The 18,782-nt window shown below is 38.4% G+C and overlaps 1 protein-coding gene across 5 annotated transcripts in view; it reads right to left on the bottom strand.

The window, feature by feature from the left end:
* PIK3CB (phosphatidylinositol-4,5-bisphosphate 3-kinase catalytic subunit beta) overlaps positions 1–18,782 on the bottom strand; it is a 293,706-nt gene that overhangs the window by 60,187 nt on the left and 214,737 nt on the right. For all 5 annotated transcript variants that reach the window (XM_077130242.1, XM_077130240.1, XM_077130243.1 and 2 more), the window contains one exon: positions 17,182–17,232. In XM_077130242.1, coding sequence (XP_076986357.1) covers positions 17,182–17,232 — 51 coding nt within the window. The remainder of the gene's footprint in view (positions 1–17,181; positions 17,233–18,782) is intronic.

Genomic DNA, 18,782 nt, shown 5'->3' on the forward strand with positions numbered 1-18,782 from the left:
ATATAACTCTTGTAATTGCTTTGGGACACCATGAACTGCACCCATATAAGATGGCAAACTTAAATGATAAATGTTGCATGTATTCTGACTACTCTACCAATTGGTTGTTCCCCAATCCCTCTCACTCTCCCTCTCCTTGGGCCTCTCTATTCACAGAGACACAACAATATTGAAATTAGGCCAATTAATAACCCTACAAGGGCCTCTAAGTGTTCAAATGGAAGGAAGAGTCACAACTCTCTCATTTGAAATAAAAAACTAGATAAGATTAAGCTTAGTATGGCATCATGTCGAAAGCCAAAAGAGGGTGAAAGTTGGGCCTCTTATGCCAAACAATTAGGCAAGCTGTGAATGTAAAGGAAAAGTTCTGAAGAAAATTAAAAGTGCTATTCCAGTAAATACCTAAATGATAAGAAAGTGAAACAGCCTTATTGCTGATATGGAGAAAGTTGCAGTGGTCTGTACAGAAGATAGCACAGCCACAACATTCCTGTAAGCCAAAGCCTAATCCAGAGCAAGTCCCTGACTGTATTCCACTTCGTGAAGGCTGAGAGAAGTGAGGAAGCGGAGGAAAAAAAAATCTGAAGCTAGAAACATTTGAAGCAGGCAAAGGCTGGTTCATGAGGTTTAAGGAAAGGAGCTATCTTCATAACATAAAAATATAAAGTGAATCAGCAAGTGCTAAGGGAGAAGTTGTAGCAAGTTATCGAGAATATCTAGCTAAGATAATTGATGAAGGTGTCGAAACAACAGAAATCTATACAGATGAAACATCTTTCTGGAAAAAGATTTCATCAAGTATTGTCATAGCAAGAAAGAAGTCAGTTCTGGGGGCAAAGCCTCAAAGGACAGGATGATTATCTTTTTAGGTGCTAACGTATCCAGTGACTAAGTTGAAGGCAATGCTCATTTACCATTTCAAAAACCCTAGGGCCTTAAGGGTGCTATTTCTACTCTGGTGTGCTCTATAAATGGAATAAGAAAGCCTAGATGACAACACATCTATTTACAGCATGAAGATTTTAAACCCACTGTTGAGACTTACTATTCAGAAAAAAGATTCCTTTCAAAATATTACTGCTCACTCACAATGCACCTAGTCACCCAAGAGCTCTGATGGAGTTTACAAGATAATCGTTGTTTTCATGCATACTAACACAACATCCAATACACAGCCCAAGGATCAAGGAGTCATTTTGACTTTCAAGTCCTATTATTTAAGAAACACATTACATAAGCTATAGCTGCCATAGATAGTGATTCTCCTAATTAATCTGGGCAAAGTTAATTGAAAACCTAGTAGAAAGGATGCAACCATCAAGATGCCATTAAGACTACTTCTGATCTATGGAAGGAGAAGATTCCAACCATCATGGATGACATCATGGAGGGGTTCAAGATTTCAGTGGAGGAGCTAAATGTAGATGTAGTGGAAATAGCAACAGAACTAGAATAAGGAGTGGAACCTAAATATGTGACTGAATTGCCGCAATACCATAATAAAACTTTAACAGATGAGGAGTTGTTTCTTATGGATGAGCAAAGAATGTAGTTTCATGAGATGGAATCTACTCTCGAAGATGCTGTGAACACTGCTGAATTGACAACTATGGATTCAGAATGTTCCATATACTTACTCTCTAAAGCAGTTGCAAGGATTGAGATGAGCGACTCCAATTTTATTTTATTTTTCTATTAGAGAAGTTGTGGAAATACAGAACAATCAAGCATAAAATACAGGATTCCCATACACCACCCCACGAACAACAGCTTGCACTGGTGTGAAGGATTCATTACATTTGATAGCACATTTTTATTAACTACAATATTGTTAAAGATCATGCTTTAACTTAGGGTTTCTTGTTTGTGTAGTTCCCCGGATTTTTTTTTTTAATTTTTATTGTTACTATATATAAATCTAACATTTTCCCTTTACTCATATTCAAATATACATTTCAGTGTTTTAATACATTTATAAAATTGCGCTAACATCACAGTCATTCATTACCAAAATATTTCCATCATTCCAAAGAGGAATGCTGTACATTTTAAATCTTAACTGCCCATTCCCTGTCTCAACTCCAATCCCTGGTAAATGTTTAGTTTGTTAAAGCATCTGGAATGCAATATACCAGAAACAGAATAGCTTTTAAAAAGGGATTTATTAAGTTGCAAGTTTACTTAATGCCTAAATGTGTATATTAAAAAACAATAAAGCAAAAATTGAAGACTCAGCAGCAAACCTGGAGGAACTTGAGAAAGAACAGCAAACCCCAAAGCAAATAGAAGAGAAATAACAAAGATTAAAGCAGAGATAAATGCATGAGAGAAGAAAAGAACAATAGACAGAATCAGTAAAACGAAAAGTTAGTTCTTTGAGAAAATCAATAAAATTGATGGGCAAACACAACAACAAAAATTTTGTTGTGTTCAATGAAAATGTTCAAATTAAGGCTGTGAAAATGTTCAAATTAAGGCAACAAGAAGTTACCTTCACTCAATAAAGGCTGATGCCATCTAGAACACCTCCTGTCAGCTGGGAAGGCATGCGGCTGGTGCCTGGTGGGGTCTTTGGCTTCTGGACACCTCTGTCAACTGGGAAGGCACATGGTGACATCTGCTAGCTTTCTCTCCTGGCTTCTAGTTTCAAAAGTGTTCTCCAGGGGTGTTTTTCTTCTACATGTCCAAAGGTCTCTGGCTGTGTGGGCTTTAAAGCTTTTTCTAAAATGGTTCCCTCTTAAAGGGCTCCAGTAAGTAACCCCACCATGAAGGAGTGGAGACACATCTAATCAAAAGAGACCACCTAATCAAAAGGTCCCACACACAACTGGGTGGTTCACATCTCCATGGAATCAATCAAAGAGATCCCACCCAGTAATACTGAGTGAGGATTAAAGAACATGGCTCTTTTGGGGTACACAAGTTTCAAACCGGCACATTTATATTTTATGTTCTGCCTCTAACTTAGCTTATTCAATTATTCTGTCATATCCGTGAAGTTGTACAATATTTGTCCCTATGTGTCTGCCTTATTTCACTTAACACGTACATGTGAGAAGATGTGTATTCCGTTTTTGCTGGGTGATGGGTTCTATATATCTGGTAAGTCTAGTCGGTTTGGATTATCATCAAAATTTGTTGTTGTTGTGTTTGCCCATCAATTTTATTGATTTTCTCAAAGAACTAACTTTTTGTTTTACTGATTCTGTCTATTGTTCTTTTCTTTTCTCATGCATTTATCTCTGCTTTAATCTTTGTTATTTCTCTTCTATTTGCTTTGGGGTTTGCTGTTCTTTCTCAAGTTCCTCCAGGTTTGCTGCTGAGCCTTCAATTTTTGCTTTATTGTTTTTTAATATAGGCATTTAGGGCAATAAACTTCCCTCTCAGTACAGCCTTTGCCACATTCCTTAAGTTCTGGTAAGTTTTATTCTTATTTTCGTTCATCTCCAGATTGCTACTGATTTCTCTAAAAATTTCTTCTTTGACCCACTGGTTGTTTAAGAGTGTATTATTTACTCTCCATATATTTGTGAATGTTTTCATTCTTTGGCAGTTATTGAGATTCAGCTTCATCTCACTGTGATCAGAGAAAGTGCTTTGAATAATTTCAATGATTTTAAATTTGTAAATACCTGTTTTGTACCCCAGCATATGCTCTATCCTGGAGAACGTTCCATAAACACTACAGAAGAGTGTATATCCTTGTGTTTTAGGGTTCAATGACCTATATGTCTCTTAGGTCTAATTCATTTATCAAGCTACTTCTCTATTTCCTGGTTGATCTTCTGTCTGGTTGTTCTATGAGCAGAGTGGTGTATTGAAGTCCCCTACTATTATTGCTGAAACATCTATTGCTCACTTCAGTTCTGCCAATGTCCATTGCATGTACTTTGGAGCTCCTTGATTGGGAGCATAAACATTTATGATTGTTATATCTTCTTGGTGAATTGACCCTTTAATTAGTATATAGTGTCCTTCTTTGTCTCTTAATGATGTCTTTATATTTAAAGTCTATTTTATTTGATATTAATATAGCTACTTCTGCTTTCTTTTGGTTACAACTTGCAAAGAAAATCTTTTTCCATCCTTTCACTTTCAATCTATTTGTATCCTTGTGTCTAAGATGAGTCTCTTGTGAGCAGCATATAGCTGGATTATATTTCTTAATCCATTCTGCCAATCTGCATCTTTTAACTGGTAAATTTAGTACATTAACATTCAAAGTTATTATTGAAAAGGCGTTTCTTGAATCCACCATCTTATCTTTTTTATTTTGTCGGATCTATATATTCTTTTCCCTCTTTTTCTTTTTATCCTTTAAGTTACCCTTACTGGTAGTCTTCAGTTCTGTGCCCTCCTCCAGACTTTCCTCTCCTGTCTTTTTTTTTCAGCCAGCAGAACTTCCTTTAGTATTTCTTGTAGGGCCGGTCTCTTGTTGACAGATTCTTTCAGGACTTATTTGTCTGTGAAAACTTTAATCTCTCCCTCATTTTAAAGGACAATTTGGCTGGGAATATAATTCTTGGCTGGAAGTACCTTCTCTTTCAGGATCTTAAATATATCATACCACTGCCTTCTAGCCTCCATGGTGCTAGAATAGTCTGAACTCAATTTTATGTGGTTTTCTTTGTATGCAGATTTTCTCTTGTTGCTTTCAGAATCTTCTGCTTCTCTTCACCATTTGTCAGACCGATTAGTATGTGTCTTGAGGAAGGCCTATTTGGATTTAGTCTGTTTGGAGTTTGTTTGGCTTCTTTGACTTGTTTATTTATGTCCTTTATAAGGGTTGGGAAGTTCCCCCCATATATCCTCAACTATTCTTCCCAGCCTTTTACTTCTCTCTTCTCCTTCTGGGACACCAAGTTCTTACATTTGTGGCACTTTGTTCTGTCTATCATTTCCCTGACATCCAATTCAAATTTTTCCATCTTTTTGCCATTTGCTGTTTTGAGTGTTTGAAGTCAGTTATCCTGTCCTCTACACTGCTTATTCTTTCTTCCCTGGCTGCTGGGTGCCCACGTTCACAGGCACCAGCATAATATCCCCAACCTGTGCCTATACCTTCCCTGCAGTGAGTCACTGCACCATTATGCCCCACCCTATACTTTGCACCATGTTACCCATCCAGCCTGCAAAACACAAGCCATTAGACTGCTGAAAAAATCAGCAGTCTCTTCAAATCTGCTGTTGGGTGCCTCTAGTATGTTTTTCATTTGGTCAACAGTCTTTTTTTTTTTTTACACGGGCAGGCACTGGGAATCGAACCTGGGTCCTCGGGCATGGCAGACAAGCATTCTTACCCACTGAGCCACCATGGCCCGCCCCGGTCAACAGTCTTTTATCCCTGTGTATCTGCTATTTTTCTATTTATTCTTTCAAATTCCTCTTTATGTTCTTCTACTGTCTTCTTGATCTCCTTTATGTCATTTGCCATCCCACTTATTTTATTAAGTAGAGTTATATGAACATCTTCAATTAGTTCTTCTAATGTCTGTGTCTCCTCCGGTGTTTTAATTTGGTTATTAGGCAGGGCTATTATCTGTCTGCACTGATATGCTTAGTGATCTTCTAAGCTCATGTAAATACCTTAGATATGTAAATATCTTATTTACTTTGGGAGCTGATTTTTTCAGCAGTCTAATGCCTTGTGTTTTGCAGGCTGGATGTGCAGCATGGTGCAGAGTATAGGGTGGGGTACAATGGTGCAGTGACTCACTGCAGGGAAGGTATAGGCACAGGTTGGGGATATTATGCTGGTGCCTGTGAACGTGGGCACCCAGCAGCCAGGGAGGATGCAGCTGTGCAGGCGTACAGGTCTGGGGGGGCGTTAACCTGGCGTGTGCTGGTCTAGGGCACAGGGCCATTTGTGTGCACACATAGAGCTTTAGGAGTAGGTTGGTGCTATGCCTTCATGGGTTGGAGGCAGATGTCATCATCAAAGTTTTGTACTTTCTTCTGATTAGAAGTTTTATCCGTTACTAAGACTGGTGTACTAAAGTCTCCTACTATTAATGTAGAACCACTAATATTTCCCTTCAGATCTGTCAGTATTTGCGTCATATATTTTGGGGCTCTGCTGCTAATTGTATACCTTTTTTTTCTGAGTAAGCAGATAGAAAGTTAAGAAGGCATGTGGGAGCACATGAGGGTACTTTCGCAAGAAAAGAGGTGAGAGGCAAGACACCATGGCAATGTGAGACAATCTGCTTTTAAAAACCACCTTTACTTACTCCCCCTTTTACTTCCTTGTTTGGGGCTCTTACTCCTAACCTCCTTTCTCTCCAGGGCAGTGCCTGATGGTAGCTAGTGCACTTAGGCAGTTTGGCTGTGGCTGGGTGTTTTGCATAGGTGGGTAGTTCACAGGCAGGGTGTCCGTGCAGGATGGGCCCTCCTTACTTTAACTATCTTTGCCCAAAAGCTTCTTCATGGTATTTTCTCTCCCTTCTCAGGCCCCTGTACTAGCCAGCTTTAACTTCCCCCTCAGAGAGTTCTAGCCCTTTAACCTTAAGGGTTGTTGAGATGAAAGACTGTCTTCTGTAGATGTTTCCTGCTTGTCAGGGGGTGTAGCCCCTACCTGACGGTGCAAAGAACTCTCTGGCTGTCTCACTTGAGAGAGAAGGAGTCTGGGCAGGCAGTTAGAATGGCTGAAAATCCTCACATCAGCATTAGTCAGGTGTGAAAGCTTCTAGTCTGCCACGTCAAGTATCACCCAAGGTTCCTCTAGGCTGATGGTCAGATGTAAAGTCAGCAGAGCAATATGCAGCCTCAGGCACCCTAAGTCCTCTTCACTTGCTGCAAGCAGGGGTCAAAGGGCTGTCAGAACCCCATCCCATCTCCCTTTGGGAGACAATGCAGTTTCTGACTTAGTGCCCAGGCTGATGGCACAAGGGGCAAGGACCCAGTGGATTCCAAGGTCAAGGGTTGTCTCAAGGTTTCTGGCATTCTCTTTGCCAGTGGCCCTCTGGCCCACAGTTGAAGCAAGGCTCTTGAGACTTGGAGTCATGATTCAGGTGGCACAGAGCAGACAGGGTGCTTTTAATAGCAACTGCAATAAGCTGAGCTTGTTCTCTGGATTTTGTTTCCCTCTCTTTGCCTTATTCTCCTCCTTGGGCTTGCCTCAATTATTAAAAAGACAGAAAAGATAGTTTCTAACAGGTCATTAATAAGAATTTGCAGGCCCATGGAGAGTTTTATAGCTTTCTCCAAATGTCAGAAACACACTGACTGATGAAATGAGTGCCCAGCAAAATCTGGGCATACTATAGTATACTTCTTTATGGTCTCTACTAACCTCCCCTGGAACAGGGCTGGGTTTTGCTCTTTATCTTGAGTGATGTCCCACAGTTTACTACAATTACCACAGCTTGGTAGTGCATTTCCTCCTACCTTTAAGCAAACAAGTTTTTAAAAGGGGATCATCAAGAATATTTTCTCCTCTAGTGGAAGCTAAGACATGGACATAACACAAGCAAAAATACCCTCTCAGGTCCTTGTCTTGATAGAGAGATATAAACATCTGGGCATAGGGAATTTGTAACTACTTTCCATGCCCTTCAGACTGGAGAATGCTATTGTAATTAGAGTCCCACTAGAGAGTTATGCTTCTCCATTTTTTAGTCTTTAAGACTGGTGGCACTTCCTAACATCTCTGGGAAAGGAAACGGAGGAACTTACAGACACAGGAAAGGGACTTAAATCATGTCTTTGCCCAGCAGAATTCCCAGACAATGCTCTTGAGGAGTAAGATATTCAAACCCCAGACAGCCTCTTTCTTGAGATATCTGGACCTACATTTCTGGGAAGTTTCCAAATGCAAGTCAGGGACTTCAACCAACCTTTGCCCAGAATAATTCCAGGACAATGTTCTCAAGGAGTTGGGGATTCAAACCCCGTACTCTTCTGAGAGGTGCCTGGACGTATGCTTCCAGGAGTACCTTTGTCTTACTATTACCTGAGGACTAAAAAGGAAACTTTTTATAGTTGGCCATAATGCTCAACAGAGATGAATTGATCAAGGCCTGGAGGGGAGACACTCCTATTGGAAAATACTCAATTCCCAAGAGCATAGGCCAGAGGTGACTCCCTATAACGTTAAAGACAGCACCTTGTTTGGTACAATAATCCGTAGCCCAGAACCCTTTGTTACAAAAGATGGAATGTCTCAGAAGGTACTGCAAACCAGACCGAAGAGAAAGAGGGAGATGCATATGGAGGAATGGGAGGGGATCTCTGCTGAAGAAGTGAAAAAGGAACCAATTTGGCAGGAAGAAGAGGCCAGGTCCCCAGACAGGAGGAAAGGATAGAGTGTGGGGGAGTCTTGGACAACTGAGGAATGAGAATGAGAGTAACAGAGGGAAACTGGAGGGTTTGATTTGGCTTCCACTGGACTCCTGCATGGCGTGGGGAGAAGCCCCCAGTCAGGACTGAAAGGCAGCATCACCCACCACCCTCAAGAGTTCTTAGATCTGCGCGGCATGGAGACGAGTTCCTTCTACCTCTGAGGAGGGAGCCAGAGGACTGTTGACTGAGATTACATCCTGGGGAAGCTGGGTCAGAGTCCCCAGATTCCTAGAGACATAGAGGTGCATGAGGAACAGGAAAGGATAACAACGAGCCAAGCGAGAAGAAACCACTAAAGCACATGGCCAAGCCTCATGGTCATTAGCCTCGATACAGTCTGAGGGGGAGAAGAGTCTCCTGCCCAACTTACCAAAATATGTTGCCAGATTTTAATTTCTGGGTTTGTGGCTATGCCGTGAGAAATAATTCAAGGGCACAGCACAGGCTGAAAATGCATGTGAGAGGACATGCATCCACTCTCGTGAGAAAAGAGATATATACAGGAAAAAGTATAACATAAATTATATATAAATGATATACCTTCGTTTTGAATTGTGCCTTTTCTGGTATAAATGACCATCTTGTCCCTTGGTCAAAAAACCTGTTTTTTGAGTTAGGTTATTGTAGATAGTATTCATACAGCCATCCCAGCTCTTTTAGTTACCACTTGCATGGTATATTTTTTCCACACTTTCACCCACAACCTACTTGTATCTTTGAATTTAAGCTGAGTCTCTTACGAACTGTATATAGTTAGGTTATGCTTTTTTTTTTATACATCTGGCCAATCTCTGCCTTTTGACTGGAGAGTTTAATCAATTTACATTTAAAGTCACTACTGATAATAATGGGCTTTCTTTCAGCCATTTTGTCTTCTTATATCTTAAACAATTTTCATACCTCACATCCATTAATGTGTAATTTTGTATTTCGTTAATTTCACTTCCATTAATGTGTACTTTCACATTTATTTGGTTTTTTTTTTCCTTTGTCCTATAATGAGTGCCTTGTAATTTCTATCTAGATATATTTTCCATCTATTTTCTTTGTGGTTACAATGGGATAAACATTTAACATCCTAAATACATAAAAGTCCTACTAGGTTTGATACCAACTCAACTTCAATAGCATGCACCTATACTTTTCCTATACTCTTCTGACCACTACCTTTTTTTTTCTTGAGGGACAATTCTTACACATTCTGTCAAGGTACGTTGAATATCCAAAATCATAGATTCCTCATTATTTTTTAGGAATCTGCATTTTAGGACCTAAAGGAAGTAGGAAGAGGACATACATACCAAACAATACAGTACAATAACACTGCCATTTACAGTTAGCCAAATTGTTACCTACTGCTGGTCTTTACTTTTTTATGCTGCTCTGACCCACTCCCCAGTGTTCTGTCCTTTTAGTCTGAAGATATCCCGTTAGCATCACTTGAGGGCAGGTCTAGTAGGGATGAACTCCCTCAGCTTTTGTTATCTGCAAATATCTTAATCTTTCTAACATTTTTGAAAGTCTTGCCTGAGATAAAATTCCCAGTCAGCAGTTTTCTTTCAGCTCTTTTAGGTATTGCAACCCACAGCCTTCTTGACTCCTTAGTTTCTCACGAGAAATCAGAACCTCATCTAATTAGGACTCCCTTGTGCAGACACGGTATTTTTCCCAGGCAGCTTTAAGATCTCTACTTCGTAGTCAGCAGCAGGATCAATATACGATGAGGTGGACCTTTATTCATGTTCATCCCTGTTCGCACTCTCTGGGCTTCTCGGACATGCATATACACATTTTTTTATAAACTTTGGAAGTTCTGTCACTATTTCTTTGAATGTTCCATCTGCCTCTTTCTTTCTCTCTTCTCCCTCAGGGATTCCCATAATGTGTAGATTCATGTGCTTAATAACGACTCGGGAGGTGTCTTGGGCTATTTTCACTTTTAATATTCCTTTTTTTTCTTTTCGTTTCTCAGCCTCATCCAAGTGTGTCTTCAAATTCACTAATTCTTTCTTCTGAAATTACAGCCTTACTAATTACAGCCTTATTCTTAATTTCCTTACTAGGACTGGGCTTAGCCTATGAATGAATCCAAAAAGATCCAATCCGTTCTTGAAACCCTCCTGGGCATTATTCATGTCAGTCAGTGTGGTCTTCAACACCAGCAGTTCTATTTGGCTCTGTTAAAAAAAATTCTATCTCCTTACTAAGACTCTCATATTGCTCATTCATTGTTTTCCTGATTATCTTTTAGTTACTTCTCCGTGTTTCCATTCATCTTCTCGAGCATTTTAAAAATCATTTTTCTAAAAGATTTGTTCAATATGTCCACATGCCGGTGTTTTTTGTTGGTATTTTCTGTAATTTTAGCCTCTTCGTTTGGATGGGCCCTCATTTGCTATTTCTGTTTGTCTACTCTTTTGTTGCCTCTGGTACATTTTTATATTTTAAAATCTGACCCCTGGGTTTTATTCCCTGAGATGCCCGTTTCTTGGTTTTGCAACTAGCTGGTGAAAACACGGAGTTTTTCTTGACTTTCAGCCCTCCTAACTGGAAGATGTGCACAAGGCGAATGTAGTATGCAGGGTTTTCCCTGTCCTTCTGGTTCTATGTCTCGTCTGGCTTTAGTACCAACGTGTCTGCCTCTACACTTTCTAAAACTCCTTTTGTTGTCTCAAGCTGTTTTTTTCCTAGAGGCCAAATTCTGGGAGGAGGGCAAAAGGGAGAGTACTTTCCCTAGTTAGGCCTTCACAGCCAAAACAGGGCCAGGGACCCACAAAGGAACACAGACTGGCTCCAATGTGGCCTGTAGCAGGGATCAGGAACAACAACAGGAGCTTCTCCAACGCCTCCCAGGGCTGAGCTTTCCTGGCCTGCCCAGCAAATGCTCCAGAGAAATTCTTCATGAAAGGAAGAGTCAATCAAGGTGGCAAACTTCATTTTAAGACTATACCACCCACCTCCCCCATGGATCAAGGAGTCATTTGGACTTTCAAGACTTAATATCTTACAAATACATTTCATAAAGCTATAGCTGCCATACATAGTGATTCCCCTGTGGCCATTAAGTACATTCATGATTCATAGGGGGTTAAAATATCAACATCAACAGGAATTTGGGAGAAGCTGATTCTATCTCCCATGGATGAATTTAAGGGGTTCAAGGCTTTAGTGAGGAAGTAACTGCAGATGTGGGAGAAATAACAAGAGAACCAGAATTAGAAGTGGAGCCTGAAAACGTGACTGAATTGCTGCGATCTCACAACAAAACTAGAACAGGTGAAGAGTTGCTTCTTATGGAGGAACCAAAAAAGGGGCTTCTTGAGATGGAATATTCTCCTGCTGAGGATGCTATGAACAGGGCTGAAATGATGAATACTGCAACAATTCTAATATGGAATATTAGAATATTCCATATACTTAGTTGATAAAGCAGCAGCAGGGTTTGAGAAGACTGACCCCAATTGTTAAAGAAGTTCTGTAGGTAAAATGCTATCAAACTATTGCGTGCTACAGAGAAGTCTTTTGTGAAAGGAAGGGTTCATCAATGACTCTCAATCAATCTGTTGTCTTATTTTAAGAAATTGTCTTATTTTAAGAAATTGCCACAGCCACCCCAACCTTCAGTAACCACCACCTGATCAGTCAGCAGCCATCACACCAAGATGAGATCCTCCACCAGCAACAAGATTACAACTTGCTGAAGGCTCAGATGACGGTTATGATTTTTTAGCAAAAGTATTTTTTATTAACTTATGCACATCAGTTTTTTAGATATAATGCTATTGTACACTTAGCAGATTACAATTTAATGTAACCACAACTTTTTATAGCAATAGGAAACCAAAGCATTCTCGTGACTTACTCTACTCCAATATTAGCCTCACTGCAATAGCTGCTTTATGGCTGCAGTCTGGAAGCCAACAGGCACTGTCTCTGAGGTGTGCCTGCACACTGTGAGGAAGACCCTTACTTACAGTGGGAGCCGAAACAAGGCAGAACATCACCTCGTTGGGCATGAGCTGTGACATGACGTGAAGTAACTTAAATCTGTCACTGTTTTGTGTGTGTCCACAAATGACTGTGAAAGCACCACAAGTATTGATTTGGGGTACAAATAAATTTTATTGAGTAGGCAAATTTTCAAATTTGGGTTCCATAAATAATAAGGATAGATTTTACATTGAACCTGAATATGAATCCAAGTCTCTCACCGACAGGGAACAGAATTACAATTATGGAAAAGGCCAAAAGTAGAATAAATCCGGTAATGATGGATCCAAATTGGAGGTAATTGTGAGACTTCATCGTTTTTAATAAATACCAAATGTATATACACATATATTTACTAGCTCTGCCTCCAGAAAGGGCTGCATCTCAGGAGCAATGAGTGCACCTGACCTAGTTCCTAGATCTTCAAATCCAAATACTCTTCACAAATAAAAGGAATCAGTAATCTCTAGAGAAATGGCTGATTCCAAGATGGGGCAGGGAAAGTACTAGATGACCTGTCACATACTGTTTGTTCTATCAGAAAGATGGAAATACTCAAGGAATGATAGGGAAGAAATATGTTGAAAAGACACAGAAGGTACTGGCAGAAAGATAGATATACTGACCAATGGAATTGAATAGAGTGTTCAGATACAGACCCTCTCATTTATGGACAATTGATCTTTGATAAGGCAGTTAAGCCAACTCACCTGGGGCAGAACAGTCTCTTCAATAAATGGTGCCTAGAGAACTAGATATCCATATGCAAAAGCATGAAAGAGGACCCATATCTCACACCCTACACAAAAATTAGCTCAAAATGGATCAAAGACCTAAACATTAGATCTAAGACCATAAAACTTTTAGAAGAAAATATAGGGAAATATCTTATAAAACTTTTAATAGGAAGCAGTTTCCTGGACCTTACACCCAAAGAATGAGCATTGAAGAAAGAAAGAAAGAAATGGGAACTCCTCAAAATTAAACGCTTTTGTGCATTAAAGAACTGCGTCAAGAAAGTAAAAAGACAGCCTACACAATGGGAGACAATACTTAGAAACAATATATCAGATAAGGGTCTAGTATTTAGAGTATATAAAGAAATTGTTCAACTCAACTGCAAAAAGACAGACAACCCAATTACAAAATGGGCAAAAGACATGAACGGACACTTCTCAGAAGAGGAAATACAAATGGCCAAAAGGCATATGAAAAGATGCTCAATTTCCCTGGCTATTAGGGAAATGCAAATCAAAACCACAATGAGATATCATCTCACACCCACCAGAATGGCCATTATCAATAAAACAGAAAATGGCAAGTGCTGGAGAGGATGTGGAGAAAGAGGCACACTTATTAACTGTTGGTAGGAATGTCAAATGGTACAACCACTGTGGAAGGCAGTTTGGCACTTCCTCAGGAAGCTAAGTATAGAGTTGCCATATGACCTGGCAATACTGTTGCTAGATACCTACTCAGAGGACATGAGGGCAAAGACAGAAACAGACATTTGCACCCCAATGTTTACAGCAGCATTATTTACACTTGCCAAGAGATGGAAACAGCACAAATGTCCATCAATAGATGAGTGGCTAAACAAGTTGTGGTATATACAATACATACAATGGAATATTATGCAGCTGTAAGACAGAATAAGGTTATGAAGTACGTAACAACATGGATAAACCTGAAGGACAGTACACTGACTCAGATTAGCCAGAAACAAAAGTAAAAATACTGTATGGTCTCACTAATAAGAACTAATATTAATGAATGAACTTGGATTATTTCAGTTAAGAAAAGAGGTCATCAGAAGATAGAAATAGGGTAGATATTGGGTAATTGGAACTGAAGGGATACAGATTGTGCAACTGGACTGATTGTAAAAATTCAGAAATGGATAACAGAATGCTACCTAACTGTAATACAATGTTAGGACACTGAACGAAGCTGAATGTGAGAAGGATAGAATGAGGGGACCTGGTGGAACAAAGGAAATCAGAAAGAAAGATAGACAGTAAAGACTGAAATAGTATAATCTAGGAATGCCTGGAATTCAGAATGATAGGACTAAATGCACAAATTTAAAAATGTTTTGCATGAGGAAGAACAAAGAAAAATCAACACTGCAGGGTGTTAAAAACAGATGGTAATTAATATTTTAAAACTTTAACTTATATGTGAGACTAAAGCAAAAAATATTTATTTGGCACAAAATTTATATTTGACTAGTACATTTCCTAATACAACTTATGTGGACAGTTTAACTGAACACCATAAGTACATGGAACCTTGAGTAGGGCATGAGATTTTGTAGGACTGTCCAGAGTGATGCCTTGATAAATCCCAGAAGGATTTGAACAGTGAATAAAAAAGTATTTGCAAAGTCCCCTTGGGGGAATGACAGGGAAAGGGGAAAATTCAACTTCCCCAAGTGGAGAATTCTTAATATTCTCACAAGCAGTGGCGACAACCAAAGCAATAGGCTGAGGCCCCAATCTTGGGGTTTGTTCTATGAAAACTAACCCTGCAAAGGATAGGTTAAGCCTACTTAAAATTAGGCTTAATTAGGCCAAAAAGTCACCCCCAAGAGAACCTCTTTTGTTGCTCAGATGTGGCCTCTCTCTCTCAGCCAACATGACTAGCAAACTCACTGCCCTCCCCCCTCTCTACGTGGGACATGACTCCCAGGGGTGTGGACCTTCTGGCAATGTGGGACAGAAATCCTAGAATGAGCTGGGGCTCAGCATCAAGTGATTGAGAAAACCTTCTCGACCAAAAGGGAGAAGAGAGAAATGAGACAAAATAAAGTGTCAATGGTTGAGAGATTTCAAACAGAGTCGAGAGGTTATCCTGGAGGTTATTCTTACACATTAAACAGATATCACCTTTTTAGATAAGGTGTTAACAGAAAGGCTAGAGGAAAGTCCCTGAACCTGTAGAGCTGTGTTCCAGTAGCCATGTTACTTGAAGATGATTGTATAATGACATAGCTTTTGCAATGTAACTGATTGTGAAAACCTTGTGTCTGATGCTTCTTTTATCTACCTTATAAACAGATGAGTAAAACATATGGATTAAAAATAAATAAATAATAGAGGGGACAAATGTTAAAATAAATTTAGTAGATTGAAACGCTAGTGATCAATGAAAGGGAGAGGTTAGGAGTATGGTATGCATGAATTTTTTTCTGTTTTCTTTTTATTTCTTTTTCTGAATTGATGCAAATGTTTTAAGAAATGATCATGATGATGAATATACAACTATGTGATGAGAAAAAAAGAATTTTCATATTGTATGTTGATTAGTTTATTAATAAAAATTTAAAAGAAAGAAAAGACACAGAAGACAGTTTGAGTTCGTTCCCACTAGATAAATATGGGACCATTTGTACATCAAAATACACTAACTAGGGTGCAAGGGTAGTTCAGTGGTTAGAATGCCTGCCTTTCATGTGGGAGACCCAAGTTCGATTCCAGGATCATATACTAAAAAAATAAAAAAATAAAAAAAAACACTAACTAATTATAAAAAAATAGTAACTAATTATAAGTCATTGATAAAATAGCAACGATGAGCCCATATTACTCTAGGTTAAAAATAATAATAATAAGTAAATAAATGGGGAACGAAGAAAAAGCTCTACCCTACTAATAAATTCAAAAGGAAAAGCAGAATTAGAAAAACAGTGTTTGCCAACCCACTGTAATAGTACTGATACAGAGAAGATGTACTGATGAGTGCTAGAACAAGTGGATTAAAGTTGTCATGGACCAGGATGTTATGTGAGTCTCAGAATATGCCCCCATAAAATATTTATTACCTTTCTCATAGAACAACCTAGAGACACTTATCCTAATCAAGCAATAAACAGTTTACATGAGAAAAACTGACATGTTTTGCTTCCTGATAAGAACTAAGAATATTACTTCTGTGATATCTGCACTAAAAATGCATAGATGGAATCTAATCATGACAAAACATCAGGTACTTTGAAGGATATCCTACAAAGTAACTGTCCTGTATTCTTCAAAATATAAGAAAGGTGGAAGGCAAAGAAAACTGAGGAACTGTTGCAGATGGAAGGAAACTAAATGATACATGACAATGAAATGCAACAAGCAATTCTGGATTGCACACTGACCTACAGAGAAGAGACATTATTAGGAAAGTGGCTAAATTTGATTCCTCCAATCAAACCGCTATTTGCCATTCCATATCAATTCTCCCTTTCTTCCCATGGCAATACCAGCACTTCATTTTAGCCAGGCACATCAACGCTGCTACAAGACTGCATTTCCGGGCCTCCCTTTCAGTTAGGTATATTCATGCAATTAAGTTCTGACCAGTGGAATGAGAACAGAATTAATGCATATCAATGATAACTCTAAAAAAGAATCGGGTGTGTCCTCTATTATGCTATTATGTGTCCATGAGAAGCAAAATCTGAGTTCCCTGCATGGGTGGAGGCTGATCTGATCTGCTTTGTTACATGAAATAGAAATAAGTAAAATTACAGCCTCCTCTTCCAAAGAGAATTTATGAGGTGAAATAAGTAAAATTACAGCCTCCTCATTCAAAGAGAATTTATGAGGTGCCACAGCATCACTTACAGACTAGCTACTGAACCTATGCTTGCAGAAAAGCACTTATGCACTGAACACAGAGTACCTGCACTCTGAGCTACCATTTAACAATGGTGTGCACAAACTCATGCACACTGATAAGACTGTTCTCGCATATATGAGTTAAATTCTTCTATAAGGACATTACAGTAAATGAGATGAAGGTACCTAATAATGCTAACAACTCTACAATAAGAAATGGCCATTTTAAATCCTTGATACTTACTGATACATTAGCGCTATCACTGCTTGCAATCTCAGCCGCCTTTTCAATAATCTGTTTAAAAAAATTTTTTTAATTAAATTTTGGTTCTCTTATTTGCAAAATTTTAAGTGTAAATTACTATACTTGTACTTTGACTATAAGCAACTATATACAGTCTAGCAATGCTATACTTTATAAGCACTGAAACATGAATTTTGAAAGCAAAATGGCATTATGCAGTGTGTCCCAGATTTCAAACTCTAGACAGAAAGGAAACAGCACTATTATTGTAAGGGACTATGACACCCTGGGTACACTAAGGGTTGTCGTAGATAAAATACACTGGCTTGTATCTATCTCTCAAACCTTTTCTGAAATATAGATAAGTATGCTCTGGTTAAGAAAATGCAAATGTATGTAAGAGTTAGTAAACGTAGACTAAGTTTCTGTCACTATGTTTTTTTGTTTGTTTGTTTTGTTTTTTGGTAACAGATACTAAAATTAAAAGTAATGACAAAGCAGAGCCTAAAATATTTTTTAGTCATTAAGTTCAGAAAAAGGCTCTCATCCTTGAAAAGATGGAAACACACTAGTTCAGGGGGAATAATAATAATATGTAAAGAATCAGGAGCTCCAGATCCTGCTACTGAGTTATACAATTCATGGTGAATAATTTCTGTATCATCTTGTGTAAAATGTGATAGTAATTCTCATCATACTGCACAGGAGTCTTGAGGATAAAAGAAGATTAGATTATGGGTATTAAAATTAAGGAACAACCCTAAATTTGAGTTGAAGAACAAAATCCATGCAAGTGATTATAGTAATAAACATTAATTAAATAAAGAAAGTATAGAATTGGGAGAATTTTCTCTTTATTATTTGATTTTTTTTTACAGTAACCAAATATAACTTGTACAGTTAAAGGACAACCAATAATATAAACATATGTATACATATTCAAAAAAGACTAAACTCTCCACCCCAGATTGATCTTCCTCTGGTAGAGCATAATGCTAGAGTCCTGATCAGAGTTCTCTGAGGCGCCCCATAGGTTTAGAAAGGGAAACAGAACGCTTAATGACCAACTGCACATACCTGGAACAATGAGCAATATTGAAATAGAACATTTTTTTTAAATAGAACATTTTAAAGAAACTAAACTTCTCTTGAAATACTAAATTAAAAATACTTATATTTGCCTAGGATGTTGCATTAGTAAAATGTTCCAAAAGCATCTCATTTTATCTAAAAGAAACTAGAACTGATTGTTGAGCACATACCGTAACAGTCCCAGCTAGGATCATTAAATGTATCACAAGTAGCTATGGCTTATGGTTAAATTCCTATCTAAAGTATAACTAAAGCCATGGCTTAAATGTAACAGAGGAGCCAAAATATATCATTTTCTATCGGCTATAACTAAAAAATATAGTTAATGTTATATTTGGGGATTCTTTGTAACAATAACAAAACTTAATTTGGCTGGATACCGTTGGTGAGAAAAACATTTTTAAAGAACTTGAAAATTTACTTCTTGAATGGAAAAAATTCAATTAAAAGCAAAGGAAGAACATTGAGCTATGCAAATTCCATGTACATATTGCTAAAATTTAATGTGT

Source organism: Tamandua tetradactyla, chromosome 15 (genome assembly GCF_023851605.1).
Source record: "Tamandua tetradactyla isolate mTamTet1 chromosome 15, mTamTet1.pri, whole genome shotgun sequence".
Taxonomy (NCBI): Eukaryota; Metazoa; Chordata; class Mammalia; order Pilosa; family Myrmecophagidae; genus Tamandua; species Tamandua tetradactyla.